Source organism: Alligator mississippiensis, chromosome 15, assembly GCF_030867095.1.
Source record: "Alligator mississippiensis isolate rAllMis1 chromosome 15, rAllMis1, whole genome shotgun sequence".
NCBI lineage: Eukaryota > Metazoa > Chordata > Crocodylia > Alligatoridae > Alligator > Alligator mississippiensis.
The window spans coordinates 33,316,916-33,330,526 of NC_081838.1; the positions used below are offsets into that span (position 1 = coordinate 33,316,916).

General features: G+C 38.9%; 1 protein-coding gene across 2 annotated transcripts in view; it reads right to left on the reverse strand.

Annotated features, from left to right (window-relative positions):
• Nucleotides 1-5,851: 5,851 nt before the first annotated feature.
• The window catches only part of LOC132245813 (RPA-related protein RADX-like), a 32,059-nt gene continuing 24,299 nt past the window's right edge, over nt 5,852-13,611 (reverse strand). For both annotated transcript variants that reach the window (XM_059718860.1, XM_059718859.1), the window contains exons 12-14: nt 10,395-10,679; nt 8,333-8,515; nt 5,852-7,400 (exon numbers count right to left, since the gene is read on the reverse strand). In XM_059718860.1, coding sequence (XP_059574843.1) covers nt 7,255-7,400; nt 8,333-8,515; nt 10,395-10,679 — 614 coding nt within the window. In that variant the 3' untranslated portion in view covers nt 5,852-7,254. The remainder of the gene's footprint in view (nt 7,401-8,332; nt 8,516-10,394; nt 10,680-13,611) is intronic.

Sequence of the window (13,611 nt, forward strand, 5' to 3'; positions counted from 1 at the left end):
AAGGAGGTAAGCACTGCAATATATGTTAGCTTTAAAAATTGAGTGCCACTCAGTTCACAAAAGTTATGAAGGGGTCAAGTCCAATGGGGCCTGCCATGAGTCCAAACACGTGAGAACCACTGGTTTAGACAAATTCCAGCACTGAGAAAAAAGAGCACATTATAACATACCCAGAAGGAAAAGTCTCTCGGACATTCAGATGATATTAGGAGCTCATCTTCTCCTAGAACTTAACTTTTACTGTGACCACATTAGAAAATAACATTGATTTTGTTATCTTCTAGCACTACCATTAAATATATCTGGTTTTAAGATACCATTTGAAGGGAATGGTTTAAAAAAAAAATCCTTAGGAAAAGTCACTTCAATAGACCTTAAAGTGGGGTTGCATGTGTGGCAGCGGGGAAGAGAAATCTCTCACGGAATCTGTTATTCACATAGAAGTTGGCTATTCCCTGACACCTCCAAAACATCCCTCTCTTGTTTTAGTGCCAGAAATATGTTAGTGAAACTAGGACCTGCTTCAAACCTCATCCTACTCTAGCTCCTTTCTTGCTCAAATTTCAAACGCTCGTGTTTTGACATCCCTATAAGTTATTGCATCTAAAATTAGAACCTCATCTTAGAAATGGTTTACATGACCCCCCCATTGACCCAAATTGGAATTTCACTCAAAAAGTGTGCTTTTAAGTAAAGTTGGTAAATCTAGTTCTGAGTCTTATGTTAGATGAATTAACCCCATTAGCCACTTGGTGTCTTACTTGGTCCATGAGAAATTCAGCTAAAACCCGCATCCAGTATATTTCTTTTTTTCCTCACATGTACATGAGCCAACACTCTCCTACGCACAAAAAAACAAAGTCACATTAGGACCTTCGTATTAACGCCAGCCGGTTATTCCAAATTGTTTAGACAAATTGCTTTCCATCCATATGTGAAGTAAAATCTTACCCAAAGAACCTTGTCTGCCTAGTTAACTGACCCTACTTCCACATATTTTGTGTGAGGCATTTGAAACTTCATTAGTAAACACTGCCGACCAGAATATGAGAAGACTCAGAGAAAGGTGTAGATATGATAAACATCAGGCCATGGGTTCTGCATGTAAATTTGCTTCCAGTAACATACATGATTCATCCCTTCAGTATTACACAATTCATGTTTAGAATGGAAGTTCCTCCGAGCTGTTTCCATGTAGCACGGCATATGTGAAGCACCCAGCGCAATATTGATAAATGCATTTATACTGAATCAAACCACGCATTTGGAGGCTTCTCTTCAAGGATCACAGAAAATTAGGGTTGGAAGGGATTGCAGGAGGTCATCTAGTCAACTCCCTGCTCAAAGCAGGACCATCCCGAACTAGGTCATCCCAGCCAAAGCTTTGTCAAGCTGGGTCTTAAAAACTTCTGAGGCTGGAGATACCACCACCTCTCTGGGTAACCTGTTGCAGTGCTTTTCTACCCTCCTAGCGAGAAAGTTTTTCCTAAGATCGAACTTGGGCTTCCCTTGCTGCAACTTGAGCCCATTGTTCCTTGTTCTGTTAGCTGCCACCAGAGAGAACAGTCCAGCTCCATCGTCTTTGTAAACACCCTTCAGGTATTTGAAGGCTGCTATTAAATCCCCCTGTCTTTTCCACACTAAGTTAGCCCAGTTTCCCCAGCCTCTCCTCTGACAGGTTGTTCACTGACAGGTCAGATGCAAACTCTGAAGGTGGATTCTCTCCCTACAGTGGTTGTAATCAATACTGAGAATGAAACCACCAAACTTCAGGGATGCATTCTTGGAGGCTGTGGATCATCTCTTTATAAAATATTTTAGAATTTGTAATTAATAAAAGCAAATGGTACAACCTGAACTGAAAAATTTCCAGCATAGTGCAAACAAAGTGAATGTAGTTTAAAAACAGGTTGCTTTTCACAGGGGCATCTTAACTATACTGATGAACATCTGTGCTAACGTGTATATTTTAGGCAGTGGGGCTTAGAGGAACAAGTGCATGGATAAAGGCCAAGCAGTATGGTATCTTCACAGTTCTCCACTAAAAATAGATTAATGCACAGACTGAGGCTAAAAGGGATCAATATGATCATCTGTTTTCACCTCCTACACAACATGGACCAAAGAACCTCAGAGAAGCTGAACATCAGCCATAGCTCACAAAGGCAGCTATTAAAAAAAAAGAATCCTATCCAAATGGCACATAACATAACTAAGTTGAAAAAACTCATGGGATCATTTCTCTCCTTCCATTCATCATAACTAACTACAAAGCATGTTAAGACCTCCAAAGCAGAACCACACTTTTCTCTCAGTACACTTTCCTTATGATTAATCAGACATTTATAGAAGCACCTAACGGTTGTTACAATTATCTAATGATAATTATGTAAATCTGTAATTGACTGAATAACCATGAGCAAAGAGTATCTATTAATGGGTCAATGTCATTCTGTCAGGAAGTCTCAAGTCAGTTTCTAGCAAGTCCAGGGTTGCTTAAACATTTTTATTAAACATTTTTAAATGACTCAAATCAAATTCGCAAGATGGCAGGGTATACAACCGTTGTGGAGGATAGAATTAAAATTCTAAAGGATCTTGATAATTTTGAGAACTGGGCTATGGACAACAAAAATGAAAAAGTCAACAAAGACAAATGCAAGGTGCTACAGCTACGGAAGTAAAAACCAAAGCTAAATTACAGAATGGGGGGTAACTGTCTTTGTAACAGCACTGCTGAAAAGGATTTGGGGGGCAGGGGTGACTGTGGGGCCACATACTTGCTAAGAGCCAGCCATATGATGCTGTTGAAAGAAAATTAAATGCAGTTTTAGGTTTCATTAAGAGAAGCACTGTACTCAAGATAATGGAAATAACATACCACTTAATTCGACCCTCAGCAGGGCTCAGCTGCAGTATGGTGTTAAGTTTTAGACACCATATTTTAAGATGGATGTAGGGAAACTGGAGTGGATCCAGGGCAATGAAGGAGGAGATGGAGTTGGAATGCAAGCCATATTGGTTGAAGGCAGTAGTTGTTTAGATATTATGGAGGAAGTGGGGCATGACAGTGGCTTTCAAGTCTCTGAAAGGCTGCTATAAAGAAGATGGAGATAAATTGTTCTCCCCTGCCACAGAGTGTAAGACGACAGACATTAAACTACAACAAAGCAGATTTCAATTAATCTTAAGAAAAAAAATCCTAACTGTACAAACATAGGACATGGAAATGGACTGTTCAGGGAAGTTGTGGACTCTCCATCACTGGAGGATTTCAAGAAAAGGCTGGATGGACAGCTGTATGGAACAGGTTAGTGAACCCTGTATCTGTGCAAGGGGTTGAACTAGTTGAACCCTGAGGTCCCTCTTAATGCTATGAGTCTATACTGTCTATACTAAACACACTAGTAAAGACAAGAAAAAAAAAAGATGTTCTGGTTTGGCCAGAAGTAGACCAATATTAAGGCTAATATTAAGAAATTAGGAAGTGAATATGCAATGCATGCAATAGTTTTCTTATGTCTAGTATTTATTTTTTTTTAACTAGAAGTAACAACTAAGTAACACAAGAACAGCAGATTAACACATCAGTATTATCATCTCTGGCTGTCTACAAGGGCATCTTAACATAGACAGAAGTTAACCAGGCTCTCCAAGTTGATTGCTGGAGTACTCACCAATGTGTGACATGGGGATGGTGTAACTACCACGGTTTGGGGCACTGTAGATCACAACAGCTTCAGCACCCCTTCTGGTTGCCAATTTGATCTTTTCTGCAAAAGTGCAATTGCCTCTTTCGATCAGCGCTATCCAGGGTGTTTCTGTGACGGTGACCTCTGTGTTGTAATCGCAGGCTTGAAGATTAGCAGGTTTAGGAATGCCCACTAGTCCCTGAGCACTAGTCAGAGGAGAGTTTAATCCATACAGGCCACATTCACATTCGTCAATCACAGTGCTGTTGTTCGTAGGGTTGAAGTAGAAAAGATTCACATAGGCATTCGCTGGAACAGTCTCTACAACTTTAAATAAAATAGTAATAAAAAAATCAGGAAACAGGAAGGGCTGCACTTCTGCTTCATTGCTTATTCATTTAAGCATAAAATCTAAGATTGTTTGTAGATATTTTCAAATACCAATGGCCATTATGAGTCCTCTGGCTCCCTCGGTCGTTTGAAATTTCAGTCCCAGGTCGGTAACTGACACCACCCACGGCTATGAAGTCCTCAGTGCATCAGCTCTATTACACCTGGCTCATACGGGGAAGGGGGAGATAACACACCTGCTTTTAGTTGCATAACCCACAGACTCCTGAGCACTTGAAAGACTGTATGTAACCTTTGGTCCTGTGCTTCTGCTGCTCCTTAAGGTCCACCCTCTCTTGTCATTTCCATGCAGATTCTAGCTGCGACTGCAGTCCAACAGCGACCCAGTAGGCTCCTATTTCATCTCAAATATCTTTTACAAAAGGTCAGAAGATTTTCTTTCCTTCAAGGATATCTCACAGGTATCTCACGTCAAAATAAGCAGGGTTGTTAAAAAGAGATATAGAAAATAGAGCAAGAGAAAATTCAGTTTAAAAAGACATATCCTGCTTAGTTTTTCTAGCCGTGTGCCCTGGAAGAATTAAGCAAAGTATGTGCTCTTCTTAGGAGTCCTTCCTCCTCTTGAATCATTCTGCTTGAGAACCAGGGCGTGTCTATATTGAACTTGCACAGGTATAACTACGTGGATCTGGTTGCACAAAACGGGGTACACCTCTGACGTAGAAGACTGAAGTTTTTAAAAACAACACACACAATTAGACTTTGCTTGCATCACATGTTCCCATCTCCCCTTTCAAACATATTTGAAAAGTCTGGTTTATCAGCATACCAGACTCTCTACTAAATTATGGAGTGTATAAGATTAGTCCTTCAATTCATTTGGGGATGTGGCTTGTCTTAGCTCCTGTTTTCTACTTCCCAACACAGGAGAATTCTCACCAATTCTGCTTTCCAAAAAAATCCTTGCAACTCCTTTTGAAGCCAATATGGGATGGTAGAATATTGCCTGTATAAAGGAGGATACAGGTAGCCACCCGCTCCCCTCAAAGCCCACGCATAAAATAATGCTTGTAACTGCACTGATACATACACTGGAAAGCATGTTGAGGTGTATATATTTTTCCACAAAGGGACTGCCTCAATAGGACTCAACTGTATGTAGAAACAGGTTAACAATGTTTTTTTTAAGAGTGGTCAAAGTTAGAAAAGGGAGGTGATGAAAATACAGAGAAACCGAACTTGCTGCAAATAAAGAAAAAAGAAACAAAACAAGAATTTGACTTCTCAGTTTATTCTGGGGAAAAAAAAAAACCTGTTGTGTATGCTTGGGACAGCTGCAATACTAGAGGTTTTATATCATTGGAGACAAGCTGGACCTAAATTCTCTGGTAAAGTGAATTGCTGTGGTGGAAATTTTTGGAACATTGCAGTAATTTCAGTAGTTTAAATGCAGTAGCTGCATTTAAAAAAAAACCCAACAGATTGCCTCATTCAATTATCTACAAAAATTAATAATAATAATAATACTACAGGTGATGGTTTATTATTTGATAATTAATCCATTTTATTTTGGCTGTCCTCATTTGTAAATTCTAATATGCCAGACATATTTTAATCTTTAGGTTTGAAAATTAACCAGTCCATATTAAGATGAAATTGGGCACTCTGCATAGAGGTTTCTCAGCACCAGTCTGTATTTAGTTCACATTTCCTTGGTTTTCTCTGCAACTATGAAAATTAGAAACATTTATAAAAGTAAAATAAAAGTTAGAGTTGGGAACACAGGCAGGGAATACACAAGGCTCCAGTGACATTTAAACTCAGCAGTAGCTTTATTTCAGCAGTAAAAAAAATGATTCCTTCAATATGCATAGGTTCTACAAAGCCCTGTGTGATCCTGGGGTATGAGAGATATGACAAAGCATTATGATTTTAAACGAGTTTCATAATGGATATGACTTTAGTTTAACATTAGCAACACTGAATGAAATGAATAGTGAAACAAAAAGGACCCTTTACAAAATAGTTTTTTGCTAACCTATAGTACACCGTCTTTTTATTTTGTCCTGAGCCTTTTTGAATAGCACAATACTTTAAGAACCATGCAGCACTTTCCTGGGCTATACTGCATCAAAAGGGAGTTATGAGAACTACTCAAAATACGGCAACTCTGTACAAAAAAAAATCTACTGGCATAGTCAGCATGGCTCAGTTTGGAGGCTAGTCTCTTTCTTAACCCTAGAGCCTACATTATATCTTGTACTTAAAATATAAAATGCAAAACAGAAAGAAAAAAGATACGTCTACCTAAATAACAACTTTTATTTTCAAACAATACTATTAGCAGTAACACATACCTGTAGCAGGGATGATGCTCTAAGTACACTGACAACATTTTCAAACTTAGACCTGGTGCCCCAGGTATGTAGATATCCATCACAACATATTAAGTGCACATCTAGTTACCAGATTATAATATACTAAATACAGAGAAGTCACTCCTTGTTTATTTAAAGTAATTTATATTAGACAGCAGAACTGAAACCACTGAAGATCGAAGTTGTCTATCCACAGAAAAGTTGTTGGCAGCAGGGAAAGTTTCTCCCTACCAGCTAGCCAACCTCTCTCTAAAATCTGTTTTCCACAGAATAAAGCATAATTCTGTTTCACACCCAAATTAGCTTCTTGGGCTCTACCAAACCAAAACAACAAGCAATGGGGCAATTCACATGGTCAGTTTGTGTGACAGTAACTTCTCCTGGAGTTAAACTGAGAACATTGCACACGAGTAAGCCCACAAGTTGCCCCACAGCAATGATGGTAGGGTCCGATGAGCTATGGACAATCACTTGGGTGCTTTAAAACCAAATTCTTCTGCTGCATATGTGCAAACCAGTCCCATTGAAAACAGACAGAATATGTTTCAATATTCCATTACTCAGCCAGTCTTTTTGCTTAATTGTCAAATGTATATATATAAAAAAAATAAATCTGTCAATTGGGTGCTGACAGATGTTGATTCATCCAATGCAGTATATACAAAAGCAACAGCAACCAACCATGTTTATAACACTTTCTAATGCTTTCAGACACAAAGGACCAAGCTTTCCTTTGTAATACTTTGACTATCATTACAAACGTTCTGTCATAAGACATCATAAAACTTTAAATGCTTAACTCTGACAAACATCAAAATAACGTATTTTTAAAATTACACAGGGGTCACCACATCAGGCTCCGTTATCCTATAGATTTTGCTCAGAAAGACTTCTACTTTATCTTCACCCAAATGACAGATGTCCAAGATACAGATGACACGCTGTTTGTCTAGGTCAGTTGCCGCTTTTACAATTTCATCTAGAAGGCAAACAGATGACATATTGTAAAACAAATTCTTAACTGACATTTTGTGTACAAGCAATGAGCCATGCATCTTTCCTTTCTTTTAGTGAAAAGGATAACTTGGCCTGCTATGTGCTAATCTATCAAAAAACATATGAATATATAAGTTCAACTACTACACAGGTAGATATCTCATACAGATGAAGGTAAACTCAAACTTGTACACACTTTAAGAATAGTGTCAGAAGTCCTTAGTCAATGTAGAAGGTCTTATTCAAGGTGTTTCACATATCAGATGATTTTAAGCATAAACAAAGATGCAAGTGTTTTTATTTATTACTTCTATTTAATACTTCTGTAGTATTTTACATCTTTGAAGCAAGGTACAAGCATTAATTAATGAGCTTTACTGTCCTTTTAATTGGTGGCTAATACTCGAAACCTTAATTTAAAAGTCAAACAATTACCAAGCACATAAATACTGCAGCCTATACCTGTCAACTGAAAGCCAGCTCCTCATAGCGATATTAGTGAAAAAAGAACGAATGACTGCTAACTACGCTCTTCCACTTATGGACCAAACTCAGACAAATACTCAACATTTGGCCTCCCTGCCAATACAATTCTGTAGCAGCAAACAACTGCATGTACAATATAGGTCATTCAGGATTCTTAAGTGCCTCAACATGCCTATATATTAGGTACTCAGGTATCAACTTGTTCTAGCACTTATTTAAGACTGATGCCTTGTCAATGCAAAAAAGGCAAGTGAAAGACTGGCCCAAATAATCTGATATGATATCTATACTATTAGTAAAAAAGTCTGGCATAAATGCATGTGTATACTATGGAAAGTGGTGCCTGCCCTACAATTTGATACTTGGTCACAGAGTCAAAACTTGTGGTTAGAGATAAAACAAGAAAATCCACCAGTGAGTAAATCCTACCTGAAAGTGGAAACACGTCACAAGGCCTCTCATTGATGGTGGTCTCCTGTTGCTGCACAGAGATGCAATTCATACAGGATAATAATGCACCATTCTGAATATTCTCCGTTTGAAATAAATGGGGATATTCAGGACAAAGTAGAGGTAAGAATGCAATATCAATAGCTACATCACGGTTTATACCTGTTAAGAAAGAGAATTACCGTAGCAAAATATTTCATCTGCAGTTTGCAAGAGTTTCATGAAATATTTACATCTGAAGAGGAAAAAAAATTTGAAGACCAGTTACTCCATCAAAACTAAGCATTTCAATCTGTACAGTTAAGCTGTCAGAAGATTTTTACCTAGTCCCCTCTTTTCCATTAGGTACCAAACAATTGCAATTCAGTAAGTTTCTGCAGAAACATATGTATACTTATATACGTCGGCACATATATATATGCATGTATATGTATGTGTATATATGTATGTACTGACAATGTTATAACCATATAACAACCATTAAAGGATTTAAAAATGCTTGCAGCCCAGAGTATATTAAACTAATTTTTAGATGTTTCCACCTCAGAGCTTGCAGTGGAGCTGATGTTGCTTGGTAGCCTCACGTGTCTAGATTTCTTTTAAGTTTAATCTTAATTAAATTTCCGAGGTTTAGAATGCTCGCAATGATGCCAAAACTTTTAAAAAGTTACTCACATAAACCCTCAGCCTGAAACTCAGCTTAACAGGTTTTGGCAAGCAATTTCCCTATCTTTTTCATTTCAAAATTTCAATTTGATGACTGCTAAATAATAAACACAAATATATTAATGTCACATAGTAGTTTTCAGGAGTTGAAATATTCATCAACTTTAAGAGCATTTACATGTGCTCTGGGAGGCTGGGGGGGGGGGGGGGGGAGAAGGCTCCAATGAGCTTTAGACCACCCCCACTGCCATTTTTCACCGTGGAGATGCTGATACACGTGATGCTGGAGTCTCATGGAGTGCGGTAATTACCACATTCCAGCAGACTCAGTAAGTCGAGTCTGCTCCGATGCGCTGTAATTACAGCATGTCGGAGTAGCCTCGATGCATGTGCCCTTATTTATATGTTTAATTTTAAAGACTGAGTATAAATTCATTAGTACATTTTATTGCTTTGAGCTACTCAGAAGGAACATAAAGCAGATGAAGGGTCAGGATGAATTTGACCTTTATTTTATCATAATGCAGCCATGGTACTTTAAGAGCCATGACTATTGGAACCAATCCAGTAATAGATGAGGTTAAAGGAGTACTCATGACATATCCAGTTCCCTTACACCACTTGCTCATTTCAATCAATAGCTCTCATGCATGCAAATTAGCTGAAGAGGACGTATGATTGAGTAAATTGCTGTTGATATCAGGATAGCTCCAATTAAGAGTGACCTGACCTACTGAACAGAGCCTGTCCATAATTTTACCGCTTAATATCTTAATTGCAACCCACATTCTTCAAATGAATACCCACAAAATTTGCTACGAGTGTTAACTGTATGGAAAGTAGAGCTACTAAAATATTTCAAGATTTGCAATGTCAGTTAACAGAGGGATGACATTTTCAACAATTCTTGTACTGGCTTTCAAAGAACTACTACATATAGTCTGAGGAATCTGTTTTCCTTTATTTTAAAATATATTTTGGACAAAGAAACATTCAACGGGTGCTAGATTTTAGATACATGATTTTAAAATGGGCCCTTTCTCTCAAATTACAAATACCTTCTCAGAATTTGAAGAGCCGTGACTTAAATGCAAAAATCTCAACTCAACTTTAACCTTGGAGTTTGGCTTAGCACCTCAATAATATTTTTTAAAATAACCAAAATTCATATCTGTAACAAGACTGCTTATAAAGAAACAATTCCTTTAGTTTTCTTTTCTAATGCCCAAATAAGCACTGGACAAACTGGAGTAGTCCATTCAACTTCAAAAAAAATGAAACAGCATTCTTTGTTAAACTATGAGAATGCTACAAAACCATACCTCATTAAGATTTCAATGCTTTCCAAACAGGGGATCTACTAGTTGTCACTTACCCAGTATTGTCACTTCATAATGTCCAGTGCTGATAAAATCATGGCTTTCCATATTTGTTTTGTATTCTTCTGGTTTATGCTTTGCTGGATGAAGGTTGCATTGCTGCAAAAGGAAATCTTGGTGCATATAATCAAATTTATGTGGGATGCTTTCTGGGAATACAGTGCTGTGATGCAAGTGTTCTGTTAATTTGTCTTTCACCTGTGTCCACAGATCACTTTGCCAAGAATCACAAGTCCTTCCCGTCTCTTTTATTTCAGGCATGTCATTCGTTCCTTCCTTGTCTATTATAAATATATCAAACATTTAGTTGGTCCATATGCACTGACAAACCATACCGCTTCAACAATGCACAAGAAAATGTAATAGAGTTGCTGAAAAGATTAATACATAGTCAAATATGAAACTACATAGTGGAATAATTCAAACAAAGAGTACAAAAGGAATTTACACTGCAATTTAAATAAATAGCGTTTCCCCCAGTCACGTTTGAAGTCTAGGCACAGTTCAAACAGTTATACTGGATGGAAGCTGACATTCATTACTTCTTTGGGAAAGCTAAAAGCTCATCTCGTATTCAGCCAACTTGTTCCAGCAACACGCAAGAACTGTAAAAATTGGCCTAAGTATGTAAAAATTAAATAGATACTTTACGAAGCTCAGCTCTGCTATCTTTTGGGCAATATGTGTATTCTTCATCAAGGCTCTTGGATTTTTGCTTCTAAAGCATATTTGAGTAGGGTTCTCCACTGTACAGCCAACTAAAGGCTGAGTCTCTTTTCCCATTATATTTAACACATGGATTCTGAACTGGAAAAACCTCAAACCAAACATCAGTCCTAATTCTGTAGGCTAGTCCTGTATCCTACTCTGAGTTTAACACAAGGCCCATTTTGAATGTCTCCCAACTATCTTTTTCTTTTGTTTTATCTCACGTTGCCTGCAACTACCTCCCTCCCCACTTCCCAGTAAACAGTACTCCCAACCCAGTTCTTTATCAGTCCCAGTGTTTTCTTTGCAATCCAATCACATGAATCAGGTATACAAACTTCTAAATTACCTCATGTGCAACACTACAGCAATTATTACAATGAGCTGTATGTAGGTCAAAGAACTGGGGATACCGGAATGTATGTGGTTAAACAGGAATCAGTAATTCTAAAGTGGAAGAGTATTAAGGAAAAGAATACAAGAGTATTACTGCCTGGGGTAAGAGGGGCAAGGAAAGAATGGTAAATTTTAAGAAAGAAAACTAGAAATCTTAAGAGGGTGGTGTAAAAGTCAGGACCCACTGACATTATAACATATTTATTCTAGTAAATGTTCAAACTGACTACCATTAACTTCAATTCATTTCTCAGCTCTCTTTTGAAATGATGCTAGCTAGCTAGGCCTCATGCCAAACAAGGCGCAGGATGATTTTTAAACAATTGTAACACAGAGTTTGCAAGCACCACTTTTTCCCAGGTACAAGCATCCACTTAATTTTCTGCATGGAAAAAATTAAGGTTGTAAGGCATTAAATAGGTAAAGATCACTATTACATTCATCAAAACCAATTGAAAATAGTAATACTTAAAAAACTAACTTAGTGCTGGAAACCTAGCTGTGAACTACGTAACAGTCCCTTCCAACCTTTTAAATTGACAAAAAGGACATTAAAATATCACTGGACCAACGTACGTCCCTGGGCACACCATAACATGGCTGACTCGGAACTCCGCTTGGATGCACCACCTACAGCAGTGGTTCAGTATACTGCATGTTAGAAATATGCCACTGACATTTTTAATTTTGAGCAACTAAATGCTCACATCTGGTCAGAAAGATAGCTGGCTGAAAAAAAAAATTTCTGTTGGGATAGTCAGTATAATTACATTGAGAAGAAAGAAAAATACAGTACCCACCATCTTCTGTAATAAGAGTGAAGATTTCATTTACAAAATTTTATGGCATTAAAACCTGCTAGGGTACAAATTGGGTTTAAAAAGCTCTTCCCATTCTAAACGTCATTCATTCCTTCTCTTTACTTCCATCTCAGTATCTTGGGGCTGTAATTCGCATGTCCCATGTGTATGCTCATATTTAAATGAACAGAAACTCATGTGAAATTAGGGCAGGACAGTAAAAGCAACAGCCACTGCTATTTGAATAATAAGAAGCTGAAATCCACCTCTCAAAGACCCACAGCACCAAAAAAAACAACTGCAGCAATAATAAAACTTGAAAACGGTGGCAGAAATGCCACCGTCTGTGTCTCCCTCCAGAAACCTGTCCCGGTCAGCTTGGGACACTGGGGTCGAATTCCTAAGGGAGGGGGGATTTTCCTCTCTGCCTACGTGACAAAAGCCTGGTGCCGAGGGCGTGGTCCCTCTGGTCACCTGAGTGGGGGAGGGAAAAGCCCCTGCTCCTCTGCCCAGGTAACCAGTGATGCTTTTTAAATTGGTTGGCTAGTTACCAACACTGCTGGCTTCTATTGGACTGGGCTGCTGAGGTCAGAAAGGCTATATAAGGGCCTGGTCCAAGAAGAAGGGAGAAAAGCCATTTTACCAGCATGGCACAAGCATCAGGACACAGGGAGAGAGTGTGATCCAAATGAAACGCTCTCTCTCTGGAAATCTCTGAGCCAGATTTCTACCATCTTCTGGCTGATACTTGTAAGTGTTTCTAGACAGCTAGTCAGCTCGCAGCGATGAGTTTGCGTATCAAACGGCGACCTCAGCCAGACTGTTTTGCTCAATGGTAATCCCTTGATAGTGCTCTACCTCTTACCCTATTCTAACCCAATGAAGTTCTCCTTTGTGACTGGTGTAGGAGACTTATTGAGGGGTGGGTTTAATTATGCCTAAGAGGCCCCTTAGGTCTGCGGACTAAAGGAGACTATTCTTTTTGGCCCCCGACTTGGGGAGGAGCCCCAATGCTTGTATTGGGTCGAGTACCTGTAGGACTATTAGGCCTGTGTTTCCCCAAGGACACAGAACCTAGAAGGTCCCCTCTCGGGGTGGTGGTAGCACGTTACCCCCAGACTCTGCGGTGGGGCTTGAAAGGGAGTCTGCCAGGGCTTAGGCGCCCCTGGGGAGTCACGTGGACGGGCATAGTGAGGTGGGAGGCTCAACGCAGGAGCTCCCCCTACTGGCCCGCCACGAAAACTACCAACCAAAGCAAAGCAAGTATTTGAAGCCCTGCTGTCCTAGGTGAGTCTGTTGCATAGGTATT